Source organism: Setaria italica, chromosome IX, assembly GCF_000263155.2.
Source record: "Setaria italica strain Yugu1 chromosome IX, Setaria_italica_v2.0, whole genome shotgun sequence".
NCBI lineage: Eukaryota > Viridiplantae > Streptophyta > Magnoliopsida > Poales > Poaceae > Setaria > Setaria italica.
This window is the reverse complement of record NC_028458.1, coordinates 2,983,560-3,009,539: the sequence shown is the minus strand read 5'-3', so window position 1 is coordinate 3,009,539 and position 25,980 is coordinate 2,983,560. Positions and strand designations below refer to the sequence as shown.

Below are 25,980 nucleotides of genomic sequence, written 5' to 3'. Positions count from 1 at the left end.
AGAGAATAAAGCATATGAGTGGTGGGTGTGCTCGCCCAACTTCTCGGCGCGTATGAAAAAAACAACAGCTGCGCACCAAAACTTTGCTTTCTGATCTCTCATCACTCGGATTATTCAGCAAGAAAAGAAAAGAAGTGTGCTTGGACAACGAGGACAAATACATGGGACAAAGGAATCAAGACACAGTCACTTGAGAGTTCGTTGGAGACTTGAGGTAAAGGTTATTCCCCTTATCTGCTAGCTTTTCCACCTGGGCAAACTATATACGCTGTTTCAGGGACCGACATGTCAGGAAAAAAAAAAGCCAGGTTATTAAGCCTCCAGTCAGGAAAAAAAAAAGCCAGGTTATTAAGCCTCCAGTCTCAAGTTATTTTAATAACATTTCAGTTCGTGTCTCCTAGTGTCAATCATGGAATTTCATGGCAGGCCAAAGTTCTGCTTAAATACAATGTCCCGAGAAGGCATGCATTTCCTAACTGCCGAATCCATGTAGACCAACTTGTCATGTGGATAAAGACCAGGGCAGAGACGGGCGCATGAGTTGTATGGTAGACCAACTTGTCATCAGAAGGAAAGATAAACCTATGACTCCGTCCCTTGAAAGAAAGATGAACATATGACTTGCACTCAAGCACGAACACGATCTTTGCATGCATCCACGCGTGGGCCGGGCTTTTTCACTTTATTCCAGCACTTTTCACGGTTTTTAATTAATTTCTGGGAGAGTTTTAATTTGGCTGGTCGGTGAGGAGATCGATCGATCTCTCTCCTGGCATTGACATGCACGATCTCCTTGGGCGAGATCTCTCGTGGCGTTGACGTGCACGAGCACGACGGTCCGTGGTGGTGCACGCAACGAGCAGTTCTTACGGTGGTAGGCTCAGAGTCCATGCACGCAAGTCAAGCACGCGCGATGGATGGGGCCTATCGCCTTATCCGGAGACATGGACAGTAACAGACCCGGAGAGCTAGTGCTCTTGGGGGTAAAGCTAGACTAACACGAGGTGAACGTGCCATGAGTAAACACGTTTCTCCATTAGCAGGCTGTGATGATGGTGCATCGTCTTGTCTTTGTGCTTCAATGGCTCAACGGATACAGACCTCTAATCTTCTGGGGTCTTATCATCAGCGACATTGGCCCTTCTTCTCATCATCGCAGAAGTCACTTTACACTGGCGTCATCATCCCATTATATACATTCCGGTGCCGACGTGGAGTTATCTGGAACTTATGTTTGGTACTCCCTCCGTTCTAAATTATAAGTCATTCCAACTTTCTTGGAGAGTCAAAACATCTCAAGTTTGACCAAATTTATACAATAAAGTGCTAACATTCATGATATCAAATAGGTACCATTAATTTCTTCATTAAATATATTTTCATAGTATATCTATTCGGTGCCATAAATTTTTGTGATTTTCTCTATTTTAGTCAAACATAAAAATGTTTGACTCTCCAAAAAAGTTGGAATGACTTATAATTTGGAACGGAGGGAGTATTTGGTAATGTTAAAGTTACAATATTTTTGAGGGTTTGTAATCTGGGTAACATTTTCTATATTTGAACTGAAAATTTGTAGCCGGAAGATTTTAGATTGAGACGTTGTTCGATGAAACTTAAAAAGCAAATTATCCAGACATTAATTCGCCATAGTTGAGGGGCTCATAAAAAGAAAAACAAAATATATGCTTTGTTTAGGGTGAGCAGCCAAGCCCAACCGCCCAAGAAATGTAAATTTTTTTTTGCCTATAATACAGTTCTTTTACCGCAGTGTGCATAAAACAAAGAGCAAGGCGAGCCGACAGAATTGAAAAAAAATAAAAATGTATGTTAACACCTATTGCATCCGTTGTCTCTCTCCAGCTCTCGGTACCCGTGCGTTGGCCTTACCACGCACGCTGTGCGTATACTACTGTATAAAGCCAGCTTGCCAATGCAAGAGTGTTAACTACTGTATGTTAAGGTTAGCATCTCGTGACACCATTAGCTAGCTAGTTGGTCCCAACATCATTTTACTATCTGATTAACATACTTGACCTAGGATATGCAGATCTTGACTAACCGGCCGGCGAGCCACACATGCCTGCGTGCTAGCGTGAAGCGTGCAGTGCAGACAACTTTAGAATAAGTAACCAACCAGCTGCTAATGCAGGTAACACGGACACAGGTTGCAGCACATAAACTTTGATCTCTGAACGTTACTATCTTTAGAGCATGCGTTACTTGCAGCTGTAGCCTGTAGGCAACGTTAATAACGACGATTGCACACGGTTAGTCGTCGCGGTTGTTACCGGTGAAGCCTAGCAATACGATTGGAATGCCAGCAGCTAGACTTTGCAATTGCAAGCCAGGCTTCGCGGTTGCCTGTGTAACGAGGGCACGCAGTTGCTTCAGGAACCGGGCAACCATGCAAAATTCCGATACACACCCGTCAACCGAGAAAGAAACGCCTCTAGGCCCTTTTTTATTTTTTTTCAGATATTCCTTCTTATCTCCTCGAATGGCCAGTATTAAATTATTTAGTTTACTTTTCACATAACAGATGAAAAATGATCGAGTGAGCCTCATGCATCCAAAAATAAGCCCTCGTTTCTGAATTTCCCCAAACTGACACGTGGGCCCAGAGGGCCGCATGTCATGATGTCTATATGCAGCAAGGAAAATTCAAACTTTCCGCCGAGGTGACTTCCTGCAAAGTGATCCGAAAGCATCATGCTGTAGTTTTCCCCCTTTTTGTCTTTTTCATGTAAGTAGATCGAAGATTTAACCAACTGTTGTATTCGATCTTGCCATATCAAGTCATACCTTCCTTTAAGAAAGTGCTAGTACATGGAATGACGCAGACCAATGAGAACGCTAGAACTGGTCTCCGATGTCCGTTGCCGTTATCTCGAGGGAACCTTGACAAAACTTAACTTGATGATGAGTGGAGACACTGTCCACTGTCATGATCCAGTAAATGTCGTTAGCCGTTGTCACTGCCGTGGAGTTCTTCGCCGGCGGCAGCAGATGCTCATTCCATGACGAGATTTTCTACACCCACTGCTTGTTAGTTTTTACCATTATTTAACATCAAGTTGTTGCTTTGTATGCATGCCATGCCATGCCATGCCATTGGGTATTTTTCTTTGCAATAATCCCTGATGTCTCCTTGTCAAGGAACGAAGTGGAAACATGGAATGGGATGGGCAGATGGCCATGGCAGCTTCCTAAGCACAAGAGGACACACGGGCACTTTGTTATTGCTTAATGACTATAGTTTAAAAAAGCTTACCCGTAGTTAATCACCTCGATGTTTTCATAGGAAGGAGCTGATCATCGCACTGCAGACACATGGCCACTTTGGTTGGTTAACCGCAAGATCGATACATCAGTAAGTTCAGTACAGTACATATCTCTGGTTTCTTAATCCTCCCCCATGTGGCACAGCTGCAGCCTCTTAATAGCTTTATGTCCTATCAATTCTTAGATAATATCACTTTCAGCGTAAATTTCGTCTGACCAGCCAAAGGAAAACACAAGATGGTTCACTGACAAGCCGGTCCAGCATCTTGGGATAAGCAGGAAAGCCAGTTGCAAGAGTCCAGATTCGCACACCACAGTATGCTTCAGCCACACACACTCTGTTTAGTCAACAGAGATCGCTCTCGCAAATCTTCCCGGTAAACCCTCGAGTCAAGGTCGTCGGTCCGATTAATCATGCAGCGACAGGTGATTAATGTATGAAAATTGCATCAGAGAACCTGAACAAATCTGTGAAAACCACATGCGGTCTCCAAGGATCATGGTCATGGCTGCCGCACAGAGCCAGCCAGCCATGGTTTTTCTACAGGTCGCTCCTGTCCTATTTCTATTCCCTAACGACCAGGGCAAACGGTAAACTGGCAGTCTATTCCTTGAGGACCATGGCATGTCTTGGTCCACAGCCGAAGACCCGCAGGATTGAGCTGCAAAATAATCTTTGCTACACTAATCGTCTAGCTTGCGACAAAACAACACTACAATCTAAAGTTACTTAAGAGGATTTTAAGCTTAGCACGTGTGGACTCTTACTTGGCACCAAAAGCGTATCAAATTTGGACAAAACATTCTAAAAATTTGGCAAAAATTGTGGTCATTGTTGGTGGCCTCAGAACTCCCTGGCTCCAATCAAAACATATCCATGTGCAGTGCAAGAGACATGCTAGCGACGCTCACTTTCTGCAGTGTCCATAAGAGTTTAGTCACACACCCTTCTCCTACCATCCACCCATCCCCTTCTATATATTGCACAGGCGCGCCGCGCTCTGTGTGCCTGTGTCACTCACCGGCTCGCCACCAGACAGGCGGCGGCGAAGCAGAGCGCCGCCGAGAAAGTAGGACGAGTGGCGCGATGGCGTTCGCGTCCGGGGACGGCGGCGGCGGCGGGCCGCAGGTGCTGACGGCGCGGTTCGTCCGGCAGGTGGTGTTGGGCCGTTGGTTCATGGTGTTCGCGTGCCTGCTCATCCTGTCGGCGTCGGGGGCGACGTACATCTTCGGCATCTACTCCAAGGTGCTCAAGTCGTCGCTGGGCTACGACCAGCGCACGCTCAACACGCTCTCCTTCTTCAAGGACCTGGGCGCCAACGTCGGCGTCCTCTCGGGCCTCATCAACGAGGTGACGCCGCCGTGGGTGGTGCTCGCCATGGGCGCCGCCATGAACCTGGTTGGCTACCTCATGATTTACCTCGCCATCGACGGGCGTACGGCGCGGCCCCCCGTGTGGCTCATGTGCATCTACATCTGCGTGGGCGCCAACTCGCAGTCCTTCGCCAACACGGGCGCGCTCGTCACCTGCGTCAAGAACTTCCCCGAGAGCAGGGGCATCGTGCTGGGCCTGCTCAAGGGCTTCGTCGGCCTCAGCGGCGCCATCTTCACGCAGCTCTACCTCGCCATCTACGGCGACGATGCCAAGTCGCTCGTGCTGCTCATCGCCTGGCTCCCCGCTGCCGTCTCCATCCTCTTCGTCCACACCATCCGCATCATGCCGTACCCGCGCCCCACCCGGCGTGGCGCCGCCGCCGGCGCGTCGTCGGCGACCAGCAACGACGCTTTCTTCTGCTTCCTCTATATCTCCATCGCGCTCGCGACCTACCTCCTCGTCATGATCGTCGTGCAGAAGCAGGTCAACTTCTCGCACGCCGCCTACGGGGTGTCCGCCGCCGCGCTGCTCCTCGTCCTCTTCCTGCCCCTCGCCGTCGTCGTCAAGCAGGAGTACAAGATCCAGAAGGAGCTCCAGGAGTCCCTCCGCGAGCACCCCACCGTGACCGTCGAGAAGCCAGCTGCTGACCTGCAGATGGTGGCAGCTGATGAGCCGGCGGCCAACAAGAGCCAGCTGCAGAGCACCACTGAACAAACAGAGGAGACGTCGCCGCCGCCGTCCGGCTGCCTGGGCTCGTGCCTCCGGCACATGTTCAGCCCGCCCGCGCAGGGGGAGGACTACACGATCCTGCAGGCGCTGGTGAGCGTGGACATGCTGGTGCTGTTCCTGGCGACCATCTGCGGCGTGGGCGGCACTCTGACGGCGATCGACAACATGGGCCAGATCGGGCAGTCCCTGGGGTACCCGGCCAAGAGCATTAACACCTTCGTCTCCCTCATCAGCATCTGGAACTACGCGGGGCGCGTCACCTCCGGGTTCGCCTCGGAGATCTTCCTGACCCGGTACAGGTTCCCGCGGCCGCTGATGCTGACGCTGGTGCTCCTGCTCTCGTGCGTGGGCCACCTCCTCATCGCCTTCGGCGTGCCGCAGTCCCTCTACGCGGCGTCGGTGGTGATCGGCTTCTGCTTCGGCGCGCAGTGGCCGCTGCTGTTCGCCATCATCTCCGAGGTGTTCGGGCTCAAGTACTACTCCACGCTCTACAACTTCGGGTCCGTCGCGAGCCCCATCGGCGCCTACGTGCTCAACGTCCGCGTCGCCGGCGGGCTCTACGACGCCGAGGCCGCCAGGCAGCACGGCGGGTCCCTCGCCGGCGGCGACAAGACCTGCATCGGCGTGCAGTGCTTCCGCAAGGCGTTCCTCATCATCACCGCCGCCACGGTGGCCGGGGCGCTCGTGTCGCTGGTGCTCGTGTGGCGGACCAGGAAGTTCTACAAGGGAGACATCTACGCCAAGTTCAGGGACAACGCCGCCGCTGCCGCCGCCGACGCCGAGGAGGAGGATCTCAAGCGGCCCAAGGAGACGGAGGGGGAGTCAACGGAGGTCAACGGGAGGACGGGCTAGTGTACTAGACTACTAGTGTCGTGCCGGCCGGGCGCTTGCGTTGACTCGGTCGAAGCAAGCAGCCACACCCACACACAGCGAGCTAACGCTCGGTTTTGACTTGGTATACGTGTCGTCTCCCAGTCCACGCCGTCCTCAATCAAGCTCAAAGAGAGCTCAACCGAACAGCGGCAATGGAGGCCTGGAGGGCTCTGTCAGAGTGCAGCTATCACTGCATTACGGCAGGTGATTGGGTGCACGATTAGTGTGTAATCTTTTTAGCAGAAGAGCAGTAGTGACAGTATAGAACAAGTCCTTTCTTCTTGCTGCTGTATGGATGTATACTTGTTACTGCCACTCTTAATCTTCTACTAATTCGAGAGAGAGGAGAGAAGAGGCCAAGTTCCATGGTTAAAATGTTCTTGATAAGCTGCATGACGAACCCGGACGACATTACACGACTGCAGGCGATTGTGATTGGCTCCATACTCTGTCCGACCGACAGTATTACGAGTGCTCCTTGGACTTGCGATTAGCGATGACGCGAGAAGTTGAGACATGAGACGGCTGCTTTTCAAGCTTCATGCTTGTCTCCTGGATGATCTGGAAAGAGCGTAGCAACAGAGTTTTCAGTAGAGCACCTCCCAGGCAACCGGCGCAGCTGCTGCGGCAAATCCAACAGGAAGCTATGCTTTGGTCTGCTGCAGGCGCCAAGCACTTGTCCGCCCTTGGCTGGCCGGTGCCGTCGGATGCCCAGGGAACAGTTTAGTCTGTTGCCGAGCTTCGACCATGCCTAAACGGTGGTTGATCATTTATGTAATAGCTAACAAACTCTAAACGTGCGTGTGCGCCCGGAAAAGACCCGCGTTGTACTAAGTTGTACACGTCTTCACTCTTCAAGGCCCTAATTAATCCACCGTTGCAAGCACTATTGGTGATGGCACTGTTCAATCATTCCTTGCATCCAAGGACACCTTTTTCCTCTCCTCTCCTCTCCTTTCCTTTCCTTTCCTTTCTTTTTAATTCAAAAATTACACCTTTCCGTTTTAATCACAAGCTCCATGAAGGATACGGAGACTGACAGTGACAGTAGTTCCTTTTTTTAGGGGGACAGTATTTTTTTTCATTTTTTGGGAGGAGGCAATGGTTCCATTTTTTATACCAAAAAAAAGTAATTTCATTTAGCAGTCCCATTTGGGCCTGAGGTGTCTTTCATACGTGGGCCTTTCGTATGAGCTCCTTGCAGCCCAGTCCAACGAACATGACTAACCGACCTCAATTAATCCGCTGCACAATTTACCCAGCCCACAACTCTGTGACGGCTTCCCTCTCATCTCCGACATGCCGAAGCGGGACCGCGACAGCGAGGGCCGGCGGCGCTCGTCGTCGTCGCGGCGGCGGCGCAGCCCGTCCCCGTCCGACTCGGAAGCCGCCTCGGACTCCAGCGGCTCGCCTCGCCGGAGGCGGAGCCGTCACAGCCGCAGGAGCCGCCGCCGGAGGGACACCCCGTCCTCCTCCAGCGACGCGAGCGGTAGCGGGAGCGAGGATTCCGGGTCGGACTCCGGCGGCGACCGAGGACGCAGAGGGAGGAGCGGAAGCCGGAGGCGCCGGGACGTCACCGAGGAGCAGATCGTGGAGTACATGGCGAAGAAGGCGCAGAAGAAGGTATTGAGATTGAGCGGGTAGAGGTGGGGTTTCCGGTTGGTTGGGCTGGAATTAGGGTTGCTTTCAGGGCTTTAATTGTTGACTCATTGTTACTGGTGGTGGTTGTGCAGGCTGAGAAGGTGGCGAAGAAGCTGAAGGCGAATGCGGTTTCAGGGTACTCCAATGATTCAAACCCCTTTGGCGATCCCAACCTGACAGAGAAGTATGTGAATTCTTTTCCCCTCCTGCAAAATTGTGGAACACTTCAGTAATTTTTCTTATCTGGGGAAGATATTTGGGCTCAAAATTAACAATTCTTGGAGGAGAGGGGAAACCCAGAGAGAATGGGGCAGCGGGGGTTCCTTCTGCATCGTTCATCCTTCTTTTATGCTAGAATGAGAAAATGGTGCATTGTCAAAACTAGTTCAACTATTGGCAGCTAGCCACCTATATAATAACATAGCAAACATCTTATTGCTCTTACTTATCCATCTTGTATCCGAATAAATACTGCTCCTAATGGCTTATATGATAAGACTATAGCAATAGAACTAACATCTTATGGCAACTAGTGGCACGCTCTACTTGGGCAGATATCGGGATGGTTTTATTTGTACATCAATACTGTTTACGCATGATAGATTTGTAATGATATTTTCCATTACCAGCAGCAAAAAATGATTTAACTTGCTGGGTGCAGCTAATAGCTCAAAGAAAATAATTTGGCTTCCTGACTTTAGGCTATTATGGTAATAATACATGATCAGTTGAACAGATTATGCTGTAGTAGAGCATTAAAATGAAAGTGGGGCTTAGTGATGCGCCAGCAAGTATGCATTGTTATTATCGCCGACCTGATAATTGTTCTTAAACGGCTAGTTTGACCAAGTTTATGTTTACATGAGAATTCTCTGACATGACCATGGGAATTCTGTTTGTTCGCATGACTTATATGGTTATTTAAAGACAGTCATGCAAATTTTAAAGACATCTTTGCATTAGTAATGCTGTTCATTCAAATTTACCGAATCATTGTTGCTTGTGTCCATTATTGTGTTAAGATCTTACTGTTCTATTTTATGTGATATATATGTTTTCAGATACCATATTTTGTCATGAAGTTTGGCATATCACTGCACTAAGTTCACACTCTTCTGGTAGTAAGTTTACCTTGGGATAATAAGTTTGCTAATGTTTATCGATATTGACAAAATAAAATGTTAGTGGCTTCCTTGAAGACCCAGATTATTTGCTACCCTATTTTTGCATTACCACTACAAGATTCCTTGAACAGCTGCTTTCATATGTGACAAAATGATATTCAAAGAAGGATGCCCTCTGTCTTGTCTATTTACAGTTTTGTGTGGCGAAAGAAGATAGAGCGTGATGTATCTCAGGGACAAAAGGTGGACATTTCTGTCAAATCAGAGAAGAAGAGACAGCTAGAAAGAATGGTACTACGATCATGAATTTCTCTACTAGTTCTATATACCTGTTCCCGTTTCTTTTTTTTAGTTAAAACTTTGAAGCTTAAATGTAGTCGTCATACCCCCTTAACTTGGAGATGTACTTACACTGAATTAACAGGGTTCGTAGCTTCATATATATTATTTTATTTTTAATTTTAATCAAGCTTTGTCATATAGCATACTGTACACCAGTAGTTTTCTACCCAGGAGATTTGTTCTTTCATTTTCTTCCAAAATAAAGTTGAAGATTATGTTTATATTTCAGTGCCTAATCCATTCACACTGTCAAATATAGGCTGAAATAGAAAAGGTTAAGAAAAGAAGGGAAGAAAGAGCAATCGAAAAGGCACAGCATGAAGAGGAAATGGTTTGTATTTGATGATCATATATCTCTTTTACGATAGTCTATCATATCTTAGATTCAAAAGTAGTTTTTACATTTGGAATTAATACATGTATTTGCCATTTTGAAGCAATTGCTAGCTAGAGAAAGAGCACGTGCTGAGTTTCAAGACTGGGAGAAGAAAGAAGAAGAGGTTACCATTTTAGAACCTGACAAAATGCAATTCTTGTTGGAGTCGATATGTACTTGTTATTTATCTATCATTTCTCATTTTGGAGTGCAGTTTCATTTTGATCAAAGCAAAGTCAGGTCTGAGATCAGGTTGCGGGAGGGGCGTACAAAGCCTATTGATGTTCTCCTGAAGAATCTTAGTTTCTCAGATGAATTTGATGTTGAGTTAAATGAGCCCTATCTGGTGTTCAAGGTAAGCATCATTTGTTCACCCTAAACCCATTGCAATTTTCAACTGAGAAACACACACACAAAAAAAAGACCTTAAGCGTTACTAACTGCCCACCCTCAATTTTGGTAGAGAAAAAGGACCATTCCATATAATTTTCTACATGGATTTTAAAACCATTCTATATATGTCATCACTATCATCGTACAATACATGTAAAAGAGATGCTTGCTTTTTATAACTTAGCACTTCCTGAAATATGTCTTTTGCAAAATATATCAGGGATTAACTGTGAAAGAAATGGAAGAGCTACGTGATGACATTAAGATGCATCTTGATCTGGACAGGGAAAGCCAAACAAATGTGAAGTACTGGGAGGTACATGTCTTTTTCTTTCACTTCAGAATAAATGTGTTGGCATTAAGATGAATTACTAATAACCTTCTTCTTGAATAACTGTGAGCAAGATTTATAAAATGTATAGTTTTTATGTTGGAATGCTTAATATGGAACAGTGTACTAATAGGGAGTGGGGGCATAAACTTAGCAACTGATAGTAGCCTCCATTTTCCTATGATAGATTTTATTTGGCTAGGAAAAAATACGATGTAGTTTGTCAGGATATAATCTCTATTCCCTCTGTTCCAAATTGTAGGTCATTTTGGCTTTTCTAAATACATAGTTCTTACTATGTATCTACACATAGCATATATCTAGGTACATAGCAAAAGCTATGAATCTAGTAGAGCTAAAACGACCTATAATTTGGATAGAGGGAGTAGCTCCTTATATGATTTCCCCTTAGTTCCTTACAGAAGCTATGTCAAGTTTGGTATTTTGTTGTCCCTACATGACAGTAAAAACTTTTATGTTCATGTTATTTGATTTTGTGTTGCTCTGCTCATATGATTAGTGAGAATGCTAATACTTAATTGTCCCATTGATCTGAATTCTTCAGGCACTCATGGTGGTATGTGACTGGGAGCTAGGTGAGGCTCGGAAAAGAGATGCCATAGATCGGGCTAGGGTCCGTGGTGAGGAACCACCACCTGAGGTTCTTGCAGAAGAGAGAGGTTTGCATGCAAGTATTGAGGGGGATGTAAAAAGTCTTCTGGATGGCAAAACTTCCACGGAGCTTGAAGATATGCAAAGTCAAATTGAGTCTCAAATGCGCTCTGGAACTGCGAAAGTTGTTGAATACTGGGAGGCTATTCTGAAACGGCTTCATATTTACAAAGCAAAGGTATGCCAGTGGGTCTGGTGGTCTGCAAATGACATTCCATATAGTTGTACATTCTCTCATTTGTATTAAGCGAGTAAAAGGATGCATGGTATATTAATCAGACCTCTCAGGAATATGCAAAAGGCGCTACTTTGCATGATCTGAAACTTCTTTAAAGGCTTACAATCTGGAGCTGCGCTATTGAAGTTCTGAATACTTATTTTGCAATTTTCTTTGTTTGGATTGCAGGCTTGCCTGAGGGAGATCCATGCTTCTATCCTAAGGAAGCATCTACATCGTTTGGAGCATCCTGGCACTGCTGAACTGGAAGTGGAATCTGAGAAAGAAATTGACGATAAAGTGGAGGATGAGATGCATGATGATGAAGGTTTGCCTTCATTTCTGATTACTCAACCAACTCTGTTTTCGAGTATTTGAGTGATTTCTGATACGTGTTCTATTTGTAGATGATAAACCATATTCGCCTGAGCCTATACCTCAGCAGACAGATAATCATTTGGAAGAAGAAGATGGATCATTTTCTCCACAGCTAATGCATGGCGATGAAGATGAAGATGCAATTGATCCTGAGGAGGACAAGGCTGAACTGGTAGAGTCCTGTGTTTCTATCTAATAATATAAATAGAAATGTGATAAGAACTGTAATAGTTATTTGCTGCAGCGCAGTTAGCTGAGTAGTTTATTTGTCATAGATGGATTGTTAGTAACTATACTCCAAATTAAGCAACAGAAGAAGCTAACCGACAATATTAGGGCAAAGTTGCCCTAAAAACAATATTATGACAAAAAGGTCTACTGAGTCTTTTTTTTTTATCTTAGGACAAGTGGATAACCTTTCAAGCTTCTGCAAGCTTTCAAGCATGTCTTACCCTGAGAGTAGCATTGATTCATTTAGATCTTATTACTTAGTTTTGATTGTAACATTCCTTAACGTTGACTTCCATATGAGGGCTCCCAAGAGTTCATTTGCAAACAAAATGGGAAAAATATTGTTCTTAATAACATCATGTTGCTAGGGTTCATTTTTTAAGTTGATTTGACAATTGGAATGAGTTTGGCAACTCAGACTTATGCTCTGCGCTTTTAATTATCTCCAGGACCGAAAACGTGAAGCTGTAGTTTTTGAGCATCAAAGAAAAGTTCAGGAAGCCATCAAAGCAAAGGCAAGAGTACCTGATGAGATGGAGATGAAGGCCATAAAAACGATGGGAGCTATGGAGGAAGGGGATGCAGTATTTGGTGCGGGTGCTGAAGTGAACCTTGATTCACAGGTTTGCATCGTTTGCCTTCTGGGCATTTTTTGGGTCCCATTGCATTTGTGGCGTTGTAACATGACAGTAGCTGCGTATCCACATTCCGCTATTCTGTTATGTACTGGATTGGTGAGAGGGTTCTCAGAATCCAGCTGGGATCTGGCATAATTTTGACAATTGTTTAGTGCTGCTCCAGAAAGACACCTATAGTTACATTCAAATAATCTTGTTTTATTCTGAACCATATAGAACATGCCTCAAGCTATATCAACATTTTCAAACAATCTCATAATATTTATCTGTTGAATTCCAAATTCATTTAATTTGTAGTTGAGTATATTTAGACAGTTGAATACAGGGCTAATGCATATTTAGGTTTGATAACTGTGGGTGGTAACGAGCTTTATGCACTAGAAGCATGATTTAGCAACTTTTGGCGCATCAACCTACTGCATGTGAACATTTTACTCAGCTGGTTGCTGATGGCATATTCTTGTTCCCTTTTTCGCAGGTGTACTGGTGGCATGACAAGTATCGACCAAGAAAGCCCAAGTACTTCAATCGGGTGCATACTGGATATGAATGGAATAAATACAACCAAACTCATTATGACCATGACAACCCACCGCCTAAAATTGTTCAAGGTTACAAGTTCAATATATTTTACCCTGATCTTGTGGATAAATCAAAGGCACCAACATACAGTATAGAGAAAGATGGAAGCACTGGTGAGACGTGCCTCATAAGATTTCATGCCGGCCCTCCATACGAGGATATTGTAAGCTTTGTGCCTTCATTTGTTTAGTTTTATTTTCCTTAGCTTTATCCAGGGGCAGCTTGCTCACTTTGTTTTCCTCCACAGGCTTTCCGTATTGTGAACAAGGAATGGGAATACTCGCACAAGAAGGGGTTCAAGTGTACGTTTGAGCGTGGGATTCTCCATCTCTATTTCAACTTCAAGCGTTACCGCTACAGGCGTTGAAGTAGTACCTCGGAGGACTGCTGCATGCGGTTCTGCTGTCTGCTCACATGGATATCTTAGTCAAGTATGCGTCCACAGTATAGATCCTGCGCCAAATGAGAACGCACTTTTACAGTACTGATTTCTTCCATTTTCGGAGGTTGTACGATATTACAACCTAGCAAGCTGATAGTTGTCTATCAAAAGTTTTAAGCTTGCTAGTTTCTACTTTCAGTAGAATGGAGATATGTACTAGATTTGTGTAAACCATAGCTCTGTACATGTGTTTTACTGGTATACACTAGATGCCCTTCTAATTTTATGGAATTTTCTTTTGCAATGAAACAAACGAGACTGCTTACAGTCTGAGGCTTGTGCTTGCTTTACACTACTACTACTACTAGTGGTGTTTCAAGTTACATATAGGTCCTGGTCCAATCGAAATATGGCCGCGGTTGCTCTTGCACGTCGTAGGTAGAGCAGCCTGCATAGCCTGGCAGAGTCGCCTGTAATAGCCTGGCAGAGTGGCCGTGACATGCCGTCCGTGTGCCGGAACACGGTTGAGACGTTCTGTTCACTGCCCGGCAATGGCGTAACGAACTCAGCAGCTGTACCTGCTGAAGAGTTCCAGGGGCGGAGCCAGGATCTGCTCAAAGGGGGTCCTGATACTAATAAACTGAAAAGCTAATCTTATGTTTTCTGTGCAAAAATTGAATATTAAAAGGCTAACACTACATGGATATGCATGGCCGAAGGGGGTGCTGCAGCACCCCCTGCAGATCCGCTCCTGCACTAGATATTGAATTCCAACCAAGGCAATAATCACGAACCAAACCAACACCAGGGCACTTTTCACTCTGATAAGCATTCCTGAACTCTGGAATTAGTGGGATGGCATCACTTGCAGAGTCTCGCCAAGGAGGCGACAGACCTTAGCGCCTGTGTCCCCATGGCAAGCAGACCAAAACCCACACCAGCAATGAAATCTTATCTTGTATCCGAACTTACAAAAATTATGACAATGCAGCAAAGGATTCCACTCTATCCTTTGTACAGTGGATACAGGCCAGAAACAACAACGAACAAAACTTGCAAAACCAGTCAATACTTGAAAAGACTCACAGTTGCTATTCTCAACAACCATTTGGTTCTGCTAACTCATTGGAAGTCAAGTTAAAAGCCACGAACTTTATGAATTTGTAACTTGTAAAGGGAATTGACCATCCAAAGTCCAGAACCAAATAGATCAGGACCGATGTAATCAAAAAGATTCAAATGAATCTGAAAACTTCATCTCGTTTTCTCCAGAAAAATAACGTTTTAAGCAGACCAAGCAGCAAGGCAGCTGAGCAAACAGGAGCAACCGAGAACATAAAAACTTATAAGAGTACTTGCATTGGTTCCATCCAGAGTTTCAGGCCTTGAAGACCAACAAGCTCAGTTATAACCTAGCTACTTGGAATACCAAGATGACAGTACGTAACCAGGACCAAAATCAGGACAAGTCCACCATAGGAACTACCACCATCAACCACTGCTCACCAACATCTTGGCATCCCGATCAAAAAAGAGAACACCCCATCATTAAGCAAAAAGAAAGATTGCACGCCAAACTTGGAGGAGTTCAGCAGTAGAACATAACGTCCTTGACGTTGTCCTTGATCTTCGGAAGTTGGCGTACCTCCACAGGACCCTCACGAGCTACTGCTTGTCCGCTGCTGCCAGGGGTTGAGCCACCGTCCGAGCTTTCTCCTTCCACATAGTAGCGAGCACGGAAAGCAGCAAGGTGGGCATAGTAGGCAGGCGGGACTGGAAAGCAAAGAGCATCCCATTCGTGATGACTGGTTAACCAAATATTTAACAACTACAGCATATAAGAAGGTTCAAAAAAAAAGTAGGATTAACCGTAACAAAGAAAATATGGTCATGAATCCAGCAGATAAAAGATTATTTTAGAGCTGACAACAGTATCTTTGGCTATTTATTTCAGTGAAAATTCAGATAACACATTGCAGAGACATTAAGAATACTATGTGTGACTCAGTGAACCAATCTACATGGCAATACATCAATAATTTTCAAACAACATGCTACCAAGACTGTTACCCACTACTACAATTTGCAGTAAGAATTTTATCAAGAACTTGAAATTTTCTCAAGTTTTATGTTCACAGAGAAAGAGCTATCAGTGAATCAAGCTTCAACTGAGCAAATTACGTTAGAAAACAAAAGATACACATAAAGAACTTACCCACTGACACAGCACGGGTGCAACGAGCATAGCTGCATTTCACCAATTCAGATAGATGTTAGGTAAAAGCGAAGAGTTAGAGAGAGACAGAGCACTCATGAGGGAAGAGGAGTTGAACTTACGTGTAGCAAAGATTGTTGGTCAGTGACTGTAGCGCATCAGCAGTAAAACGATTCTCATCATAAAGGACATGGTAATGGGTGGGCCGACTTGTTCCCTGACATAAATATTTTGACACTCAATATCCGATAATGATGTTGGGTAAAGAATATGCACCAAGGTACTGACATGTAATTACCTGAATACCAGCATGACTACACAAGTAGAAATCGAACTCAGTAGGATGACAAATCTTTTGGTCAACCACAGTTCCTGCAGCACAAAGCACAAAATAATCCCATATCAGAAAATGCTTGCAGAAGAATCAGTTATATGTACTCAATAGCAGTGACACCAAAACCACTAACCAGGGAGAATGTTTCCACTTTTGTCAGTCATATCACGCCTTCCGTGAACCTCAGGGAAAAGCCTTGTGTGATGCCTTTTCTGGACAACTACGAAGGTGACTGGAGGTAAATATCCCTCCTCCAAAGAAGCACAAGCCTTGAAACAGAAAAGGAGCAATAGTCACAAACCATCAACATATAGTGACGCAAACCATATTTGACAAACAAATTAGGATGCAGGGAATCGTTACCTTTCTTATGGCATCCATTTCATGAAGCAGTACATGGCTGAATTGACCTTCACTTACACCATCCCTGTATAAGAGAGATCAGTCAACATAATTCAGTCAACAGAAGACAAATGTGAACCAAAAACAAGAATCTGAAACACATACCTGTAGAATATTATCCTCTCAGGCCTGCGGTTTGTCTTCCTGCGGAAAGCAATCAGTAGCTCCCTACAAACAAGACCATGTCAGTTCATTAGATAAACCATGTGAGAACTGACAGTAAATCTACTCAGATCAACCACAACTAACCTGATCATGCCACCGTTAACATTGTGCCCCTTCTGTGGATCTTTACTGACGGTAAACAGGTCTTCTATTATCTCTTGTCGGTGTGGTTGAGCAGAAACAAGACCTCTGTACTTGGTGATTTCTGGCCAGTCCATTGATGCCACCACCTAAACAAACATGAAAAGTAGCAACATGTGGGAGCACGATTATCACATTGTAAGAGCACATCGTAAAACTAAATAATAATTAAGAAATTGACAGTGATAAGGAGAAACTAACAGCAGCAATGGATGATGCAGAGTCCTCTCCTGGTGGGGGGTGTGTGACATCAGCGCCAAAGATTATTGTTGGGACTTCTGACACAAAGGGTATGCCATTGCGTACAAAGGCTCGCTCAAGAACTGTGTTGCGCCCTCCAACCTGCTCAAGGAAAAGAATCATTACATTCCTGCAAGAAAGAACCAAAACAAAAACTTTACTCAAAGAATATATATATCTCACCTTGACATTGATTTTGAGTGCAACATTTTCCAGATATTGCTTGTTTGGCCTGCTAGCATGCTTTGGCAGGCAACACTGGGATACAATTCCGATGTCAGTCTCACAGACTCTTTTAATTTTTCCTGCAAAAGTAGGAGTGTCATAAGTATATTATTTAAATTCCAACAAATTGCAAAGGTGTGTACAACCTAGATAACTGTGTGCATACCATAGGAACCACTAACGTCAGGCAGAATTACAATTAGAAGCTGTAGCTGATTTCGTGCTCCCTGTTGGGCAGCCATTTGTGTGGCCCTCCTGTGTACATCTCTCAAAGCATTCTCGATATGGTTAGGAGCAGCTGACTTGACTTCAACAAATGGCCTTGGATTGACATTCTACAGGTATGATAATAAGTCAACCGTCAAATATAGCAAACTACCTGGAATAACCACATAACACACCATAATTCAGAACGCATACACATAGTGGACAACTTACCATTCCTGTGGCATTGCACATATGGGTCAGATCCATACAGAACCTCTGTACCTCCTCAGGACGCATGCGTGAAAAGTTCAAACAAGTCCAGTTATCAATAGTTCCACCGTTGATCATTTTCTGGAAAAGGGCACCAAAACACATAGTAAGAAAGCTTCCTTACATCTAAAGGCTGATCTACATAATTGGTACTGATAGTTTCAGCATCAAACAAAAAGACATATACCCTCAAATTCCTGAAGGCTTCACAAACAGTCAACAAAGATGCTTGACAATTTCATAATAAATTATTGACAACTAAAGCGATACTCAACAAGCTTCATATAGACATTTGTAGCTAAGAGCATAGAATCACCTTGTTAATCATGTTCCATTGTCCAACACTTGGGGCACAAGTTTTCTCCCTACCAGAGTCATGATATTTCAACTGAAATACAATAAAGAAACTTAGTACTCCTTAAAAAATTAAACGACAAAGTGATTCATTGACAATCAACTTCTTACAAACAAAAAGGGAATCTAGCAAATTTACCAAGGGTGGAGGCAGCACACGGGCTGGAACAGACACAAGGTCGCTGCAGACTTTGATGCCAAATTCCTGAGCAAACTTATCCTCAGCATAGTTGTTATGCAGAACCATCTGTGGCACATTAGAAAAATCATCAAAGAAATGATTTCCAACAGAGAAAAAATATTCTAATATACATCAGAGCATAAATGGTCAGGATGCGTACATCACGGATGCTCTGCTCTCTCTCCTGGGGACGTTTACAGGTCGCTCTAAGTATGTTCGTCACTTGTCTGTCATTAAGCTTCTTAGAGTATCTCTGCCCTTCTACGATCTTGCAAACCTGAAACCATTTTTTGTATAAAACACTAAACATAGACAAATAATTAAAGTACAACAGAATGACAATAGATACATTACCTCCATAGGCAAATATACGGGACGCGAATCACTGCCAGCCTGAAGACAGGGCCAAGAACCAAACTTCAATCTGTAGTTATATTTGTCCCAAAAGTACTGCACAACAGTCTGTCTTGTTCCCTTCTCATCAACAGGAAATCTAAAATGACAAAGAATGAATGTAAGTTGATAAAACAATGTTAACATAGGTCAGAACAATCAAATTGTGATATTTGTGTACAAACAAGTTAGAAGTTAGTAAGTGTTGTACAAGCAATTCAGAATTAACCTTCAGTAAGGAACACACATCATAGTTGCCAACCTCAGACAATATTTTCTCCAAATTATCTTACTCCTAAACCCTCTATTATACCTAGTACACATACAAGCATGCACAAAATCTTATAACTAATTTTCTAAAACATAAATGTAGTATAATAAGAGAAAAAGGAAGGCAGTCTTTACAGATAGATACTTACATCAGCTGGCTCATAGGGATGGGAGTGATTCCAGTTATCTTGTATCTTCTGATCTGGTCCTGTTGGTGACTTGTTTCAATGCGAACTCCACGTAATGCCTTCTTTATCTGAATACGATTGAATCAAACAAGATTAGTTAACAAATAGCAGCCAAGAGCATGCCGTACTGTACAGGAGGTTTTTGTAGATTCTCGGTGTGGAAATCTTTACCTTCACACGATCTCTGTCTGACAAAGGACGAGAGGTATCACGTATGCTCAGGAACTCTTCCACAAACTTGATCACTGTCACAGGCTTAAAAAAGGATGTCGCAGATATATCTGAAAAAAGAAACATGAAAAAACAACGTTAAATTACTGTATCAAAACAGATCATATAAAAGGCATGGGTTCAAATGTCAACAAAGACATAAGTGGGTGTTACCTATATTCAGTGAAAGCCCCATTTGTGTTGGACGCAGGCTCTGGTAGTAACCCCTCCAGCACTCAAGCCCCTCGCCAATGTCTCCTCTGTGACCGAAAGTAGTAGAGAAAAAGGATCTGGACACGGTGACATAACTGCAATGTTTACCAAGAATTTGTTAGTGCCCTGGATAGAAGGTTAGTCTTAGAATTTCAAGAAAAGAACTTGAGTATAGCTATTATACTTCCAAGATGGCGACTCCCTGAGGACAACATCAAGTACTTGTATGGTCTCTTGAGGCATGTCCCTCTGTCTTCCACGTAGAAACTGGTGAAGGTGGTACAAGTCTGTTCTCCCAGCAATTCGAATTGTGATCTTGTATTCTCTCTCCGCCCTACAAAATGAACATCATTAAATAGCTGCAGATAGGAAACAACATTCATATTGAACTGAAAAAACCAAGATGTGAACTGGGAAGACCTTTCTTTCTCCTTCTTTTCTGGATCAACCAGTGTAACCGCAAACTCCTCTGATTCAAAAGGAAGCGAACCAGCAGTATACAGACTCTTCCTTCCATCATAGGCAGGCAATTTGCCACCCAAAGCTGTCTTCCCATGCAACTTGATGAGTTCATTAAGAACTTCCCGATTCGTTTGTCTTGACTTTGACTCAGGATTAATGGCAACCTAGAGGTAATTGCAACGCAAAGTTAATCATAATCCTTGAGTTAAACTAAACGATAGTTTCACAAATAACATCATACAAATAACAGAGTAGCTAGTTCTTTATCCTGCAGCAACATAGCAGTAGAGATTGTCAGGGTGCAGAGTGCTAATATTCACATAATGGATAATTAGGTATCAATTTTGGACCAAGCTGTTCACATTCATGCAAGTAAACAAAATTTTAAATGAATTGCAGTATCCTAGATTCAGTGCACGAGCAACAAAAATCACATCCTAGATTCAGTTGACATCATAGCTGGTTCATTATCCTAGGGTTAGGTACCAGTACAGATAGTCATGGAGCTAATAACCACACAAAGGGTATCACTTTCAGACAAAAAAAATTCACATTCATCAAATAAGGGACTAATTATAAACAAAATGAAGTGACTTACCGCAAATTTACTAAGAAAGTCGTAAAGATCTGGGTGGAATAACAAACCAATCAATCTACAGTGGGGTTGAAGTGTGTCTGTGTTTGGCAAATTTAAGTGTGACTGATTCGTTGGCAACACGGCCGCGGCAGCGAGCGGATCCAGCAGCTAAGACTGCTGGCGAGTGCATCGAGTTCTATCTTATTAAACGGCTGTGGGGATCGGGTTGAGTGAGGATTGGGGACGAAGCGCCTGACATGGACTCCATAAGATCTTAGCCGTTGGTGTGGGATCCTACGGATTGCTTTACTTTGCAACTCAAAACAACAGAGATGGCAATAACCGACCCTGAACAAACTAAGTTCCTTGCATATCTAAAACAATTGTAACACAGGTCATTATTAAACAAAAAAACTTTTATTTTGGAACAGTTCTTGACATATTTAGCCGTGATAATAAACTAATACATCTAAAAATGCTAAATAACATTGTTAAGTGATTCAAATAAAGGATTACAGGCAGCTTTTTTCAATTTGCGGGTCATGCAACGAGGCAAAATGGTTCAACAAAAACATCTCCTGCGGTGAATTCACTACTTCGTGAGGCTCAAAAAACTCATCAATGAAGAAAACTCAAACTCAAAAAAACAGGTCAAAAAGAGAATAGCACAAATAGTCTCGCTCGTCCAGAGAGACCAGCTGAGAGACAACATGGCCAGGGCCTCTGCAAGTCTGCATAACCATCAGATGTTTTGGAACTTTTTGTATGCTTGTAGCCCACAACATGGGAGGCACACTGCTCTAAAAGCAAAGTTCAGCAAAAGGACGCTTCAAATCGTAAAAAACGCAATAAAGAAGAGCAAAAGGATCAAGAGGAGAACGAAAGTAACGAAGCTGCCAAATATGTACCAAGCTGCTGCTGCTGCTGCATCAAAAGCTGCTGCTCCAATGGCAGCCAACAAAAGAACACGCCCCCCCCCCCCCCCCCCCACAGGGATGGTGGCTCAACCGGCTGAAGAAATTGCAGGATGCGAACGGCATCGCATCTGCATTTTTTTTTCCGGTTTCATCGCAATCCAACTTTCCATGTACAAAGCTCTAGTCAAAATGAAACAAGGACATTGCAGCCTTGTGAGCACAAATGCACAACATAAAGCATCCGACACAATCCTAGCTAGCCACAACAGAGGAACAAGCAAAAAGTTATTGGAGAACCTAGCATGAAACGGGTTCCCGATCTGCATCCCCACTTGCTCTAGGAAGCGTCCAAAAGACGACCACACAAGTCTCAGACACTGAGCACTGCGACGCACAGCTATGCATGGCTGGTCACACACCACGACGAGAAGCTCCAGAAGAACCGGGACCCAAAGCTCGCAACAAAAAACGGGGAGACGCAGGAATGGAACTATTGTGCACAAGTGGCACAGGGGAAACTCCAGGAATGGAACTATGGTGCACAAGCGGCACAGGGGAAAGTCCCGTCTGGACATGCACTCCGACCAACGTCCATGACATTAACAGAACGAGATCAGAAGTGCTACAGTTCACGGCCTGCTGCATATGTCCCCTCAAAGCGACCAACGTACAAGAACTCATGCGCGCACCGCGACGAGCACGAGAAACACAAGAACGGCTACTGCATGCTATGGCTACTGAAGCACCAAAACTTCGACAATCCAGCAGCTCTGCAGATCGCAGTGAGCCCAACATCCATGAGCAAGGAGGGAACGCAGGATGGGGAACTATGTAGCACATCGGCTCAAGAGAAAGTCCCACAAGAAACTGCGCTCCGACCAACATCCGTGAGCAGGATGAGAGCGGAAGCTGTGTTCATCTACTGTCGACATCGTTCCCTCCAAGCAAATCACGTACGAAAAGCAAAAGGATATGCAGAACAAACTGCACCTGTCAAATAAAAAAAGAATAAAAATGAAGACAGCACGGCTGGGGCCTCTGAGCAACCATCAATCGTTTTGGAACTATGCGTTGCAGGACATGAGCCGACCAACAGATTTGACAGTTCAAAAGGAAAAAGGTTTTGTAAACCAGTACGCGTCAAAACAAAAGAACCACAAGAACGAAAGCCTACGATTTGACAAGAAAATCGAAGTCTTGCAAGGAAAAGCTTGTGCTCAAACGACAGCCATCGAAAGAACACGCACCACATGGATGCAAACGGCCAAGTGTGGCAGGATGCGATTTTGATGCATCTGCGACCAAAAAAAAAATTCCCGTTTGATGTTCGATCAGGCTTGCCAGCTTTCGCACAAGAAGCTTTTCACAAAACGGGGAGAATCTGAGATCTGCAGCCCTACTAACTTAAGAACTAGTCCAAAGATCATAGCTGCAGACAAAGACCTGCTTGCTGTGTGCTACTGGACGCAAAAGACTGAGCAACGGGAAGAAATCAGACGGTCCACTTCAATCTCTCATGGACTATAGAGAGTGGCCTGATCAAGAGCACTCCTCTCATCGCCGACCAAGAAGCCCAGAAAGGATCAAAGAAAAAGCGACTGGAGCAGGGGGGAACGCGGGACTGGGAGCTATGCTGCACAGTGGCACAAGAAAAAGCCCCTCATGAACGAAGGATGAGATCGGTAGCGCAAGGTGTTGATGTCCTGCTGCAACGTTCCACACATAACCAAGAACAAACGGAAAGCACAAGAACAGCTGAAGAAAAACCGGATCTGGAATACAGTAAAAAGCAACGATCAAACAGGAGCAGAACAACACACACAGCATGATCAACCTCATACGCATCCATATTTCACACGATAACCACTAGATCTAACCAGGCATGCATGTATATGAGCAGGAACAAGTAGATCAGCGTAGATGGAGGAGGAGGGCGGGGTAGCTCACATCGTAGTGGAAGAGGTTGTTATCGGCGACGTCGACCAGGAAGTGGTTGGCGCGGATCATCACCTTCTTGCCGACGGTGCCGAGGTCCGGCCGAGCCGGGTGCGCGAGACCCTTCTTGGAGACCGGCGCCAGGTCCACGTCCGTAGCGTCCTCCGCGTCACAGGCAGCGGCCCCCAGCGCGGCCGCCACGGCCGCCGACGCAGCCGCAGCCGGCGGCGCCAGCGCGGTCTCCGACACGAAGAGTTTCTTCTCGACCTCCTTCGCCAGCGCCGCGGCAGTCGGCGCGGAGGAGGCCGGGGCCGGCTCGGGCGCTCGCGTGGGAGCACCCTGCGGCAGCTGTCGCGGAGCCGGAGCCGAAGGTGGAGCCGGCGACACCGAGGAAGGAGGCGGGCGGATGGTGACCGGCGCCGCAGCAGGCGCAGGCGAGAAGGAGACCGGAGGCGCCGCTGGCGCCGGCGCCCGGTACACGGCCGCCGGCGCCCCGTACGCGGCCTGGTGCGGCAGCACCATGGGCGCGGGGTACCCCATCGGCACCTGGTACTGCGACGGCACCGGGCGCGGCGTGGACGCCGGTGGCGGCCACACGAAGCCGCGGCCGCCACCGCCCCCGCCCCCGCCTCCTCGGTACGGCGGGCGCTGGTCCCCGCGGTCGCCGCCGCCGCGGCCTCCCCGGCCGCTGCCGCGGTAGGCCATGGGACAAGGGAGTAAGGAGAGGCTCTGGTGGTGGTGGTTCCCTTGGCAGTGGATAGGAACGAGGGGAAGGAAGAGGGAGAGGTGGAGTGGTTGAGGAGGGAGGGGAAGGAGGGGCCTCTATATAGACGGAGGGGGCGAGGAAACCCTAGACCCGTGAGGTGGGCAGCGAGCTCGGGAATGGAGGCGGAGGACGCCACCACACCCAGTCACCACGCCACGGTAACGTTACCGCCACTCTGCTTGTGTCCGTACGAGGCCCTAATCCTGCTTAGCAACTGCCTTGATGATCAAGTCATGATTAGCATCAGAGAAAATCGTTCTTTAGGTTTCGAATTAACTTTTAGGCCCAAGTCTTTGTTAATCAAACCAGCTGCATGCAGGTGCTATGGGGTGTATGGACACGGTGCACAAGACCCGGTGTAGCATGTTGGACACTTTTTCCAAGGGATGAATGACAGTTTGGTCCCCAAGGTTTTCCTTGAAGTTCATTCTGGTCCTTCTCATGTTCAAAATGTGCCAAACCAGTCCTCGAAATTTTCAAGTTTTAGGTTTGAGGTCGAAGAAGCATCTGGATTGGCTTGCCATGTGTCATGCAAGGTCTGCCGGATTTGCTTTTTTTATTCAAAACTTGGGTTGGGGCCGTGAGATAACCTGTTTAGATGTGCTATTGCTAAAGTTTAACATTTTTATTCATTAGCACTCCCGTTTGGAGACATGACTAATGGATAGAGTTAAAGTCCATAAAATGTCAATTTTACCCCTTTATCTCCTCACCTCCTCCCCTTCTCTCTCCCCCTTTTTGTCTTTTCACAAAGCCATTAGCACCCATTAGTTCCTCCACACCGGCTGATGCTTTTGCACCTTTTTTAAGGTGGGCTAAAGTTTAGCCCTCGCGGATGGGCTAATGCATAAATGTGCTAAACTTTAGCACTTTCCCTCATTAGCTATGAGATCTAAACATGCTCTAACTTTGGTCCTTCTCATGTACAAAATATTTTTTAAATAGATAAATCTACTAGTTAAATCTATACTTTTGATTACAAACATGATGCTCATTTTACCTTGTTTAATTAACTCATTAAATAGGTATTATTGGTCAAATTTGGAGTAAAAAAGTTAACTCATAGTATATTTAAGAACGGATTGATTAGTTTTTTAGAATGACAACGGGTGAGCCATTTCTAGAAATGAGAAGGATTTCCAGGGCGGCCCATCTCATGACCTGCTCCTGAAAATTGATTTTTAAGCGTGGATAAGATGCTACGGTGCAAAAAAATTGATCGAGGGAACTTATCATCCACACTTAAAAAAACAAGTGCTTAAAATTCTTTTTTCTGCTAGTGGCATTTGAGTCTTTTTCCCAAGTTGCTAGCTCTCATTAGCACACATTATCTCCCCTCTTTTAGAAAAATAGTTTACAGCTTTTTTAGCCTAGTTAAAATTTGACCAGCCCATTAAGGTCATATTTGGATGAGCTAAGCTAAACTTTAGACATTACATGTTTGTAGACATGCCTAATGGATAAATCGAAAGTCTATAAATTGTCACTTTTATTCCTGTTTCTCTCTTCCCCTGCATAAAGTTGGGGGTATTTTGATCTTTTTCCAAATTGCTAGTTCTCATTAGCACCCATTTAACTCTCCTCTCCTACTAATGCTTTTACTTTTTTTATAGCAAAGCTAATGTTTAGCGTACCCATTATCTCTCTTATTTAGATGATGATCTAGTACTAAACTTTAGCCTTAGATTCGAACATGGTCTAATTAACCCTCATATCTGAACGGACTACCCTTAGATCCAAACATGG

General features: G+C 45.1%; 3 protein-coding genes across 3 annotated transcripts; 2 read left to right on the top strand and 1 right to left on the bottom strand.

Moving 5' to 3' along the window:
• Window positions 1-4,233: 4,233 nt before the first annotated feature.
• On the top strand, window positions 4,234-7,112 carry LOC101759573. Its single transcript, XM_004981350.4, has one exon. The coding sequence runs from the start codon at window positions 4,373-4,375 to the stop codon at window positions 6,239-6,241; it is 1,869 nt and encodes a 622-aa protein (XP_004981407.1). The 5' UTR covers window positions 4,234-4,372; the 3' UTR covers window positions 6,242-7,112.
• A 405-nt stretch (window positions 7,113-7,517) lies between these two features.
• Window positions 7,518-13,896, top strand: LOC101759171 (cactin). The gene is made up of 13 exons (XM_004981349.3): window positions 7,518-7,885; window positions 7,996-8,087; window positions 9,222-9,318; window positions 9,629-9,700; window positions 9,807-9,869; window positions 9,960-10,100; window positions 10,359-10,454; window positions 11,035-11,319; window positions 11,548-11,686; window positions 11,766-11,908; window positions 12,417-12,590; window positions 13,084-13,350; window positions 13,435-13,896. The coding sequence occupies exons 1-13, from the start codon at window positions 7,562-7,564 to the stop codon at window positions 13,552-13,554; spliced, it is 2,013 nt and encodes a 670-aa protein (XP_004981406.1). The 5' UTR covers window positions 7,518-7,561; the 3' UTR covers window positions 13,555-13,896.
• Window positions 13,897-14,894: 998 nt separating this feature from the next.
• On the bottom strand, window positions 14,895-24,104 carry LOC101758764 (protein argonaute MEL1). The gene is made up of 22 exons (XM_022822810.1): window positions 23,481-24,104; window positions 19,998-20,203; window positions 19,762-19,911; window positions 19,539-19,672; window positions 19,326-19,435; window positions 19,116-19,222; window positions 18,658-18,796; window positions 18,464-18,580; window positions 18,262-18,369; window positions 18,085-18,156; window positions 17,730-17,849; window positions 17,458-17,626; window positions 17,250-17,371; window positions 17,028-17,168; window positions 16,770-16,915; window positions 16,626-16,688; window positions 16,482-16,545; window positions 16,252-16,387; window positions 16,083-16,156; window positions 15,907-16,001; window positions 15,785-15,816; window positions 14,895-15,342 (listed from the first exon to the last, which is right to left on the bottom strand). Exons 1-22 carry the CDS (start codon window positions 24,006-24,008, stop codon window positions 15,158-15,160), a joined length of 3,018 nt encoding a protein of 1,005 aa, XP_022678545.1. The 5' UTR covers window positions 24,009-24,104; the 3' UTR covers window positions 14,895-15,157.
• Between the last annotated feature and the right edge of the window lie 1,876 nt (window positions 24,105-25,980).

Bases quoted from the DNA above. Each gene is read 5' to 3' on its own strand.
- LOC101759573 (XM_004981350.4), top strand. From the start codon at position 4,373: ATGGCGTTCGCGTCCGGGGACGGCGGCGGCGGCGGGCCGCAGGTGCTG.
- LOC101759171 (XM_004981349.3), top strand. From the start codon at position 7,562: ATGCCGAAGCGGGACCGCGACAGCGAGGGCCGGCGGCGCTCGTCGTCG. The intron at 9,319-9,628 runs GTACTACGATCA...TGTCAAATATAG, and splicing joins AGAGACAGCTAGAAAGAATG to GCTGAAATAGAAAAGGTTAA. The intron at 11,320-11,547 runs GTATGCCAGTGG...TTTGGATTGCAG, and splicing joins TTCATATTTACAAAGCAAAG to GCTTGCCTGAGGGAGATCCA.
- LOC101758764 (XM_022822810.1), bottom strand. From the start codon at position 24,008: ATGGGGTACCCCGCGCCCATGGTGCTGCCGCACCAGGCCGCGTACGGG. The intron at 19,912-19,997 runs GTCTTCCCAGTT...TTCATTTTGTAG, and splicing joins GAAAAGAAGGAGAAAGAAAG to GGCGGAGAGAGAATACAAGA. The intron at 18,797-19,115 runs GTAAGTATCTAT...TTGTCATTTTAG, and splicing joins ATCCCTATGAGCCAGCTGAT to ATTTCCTGTTGATGAGAAGG.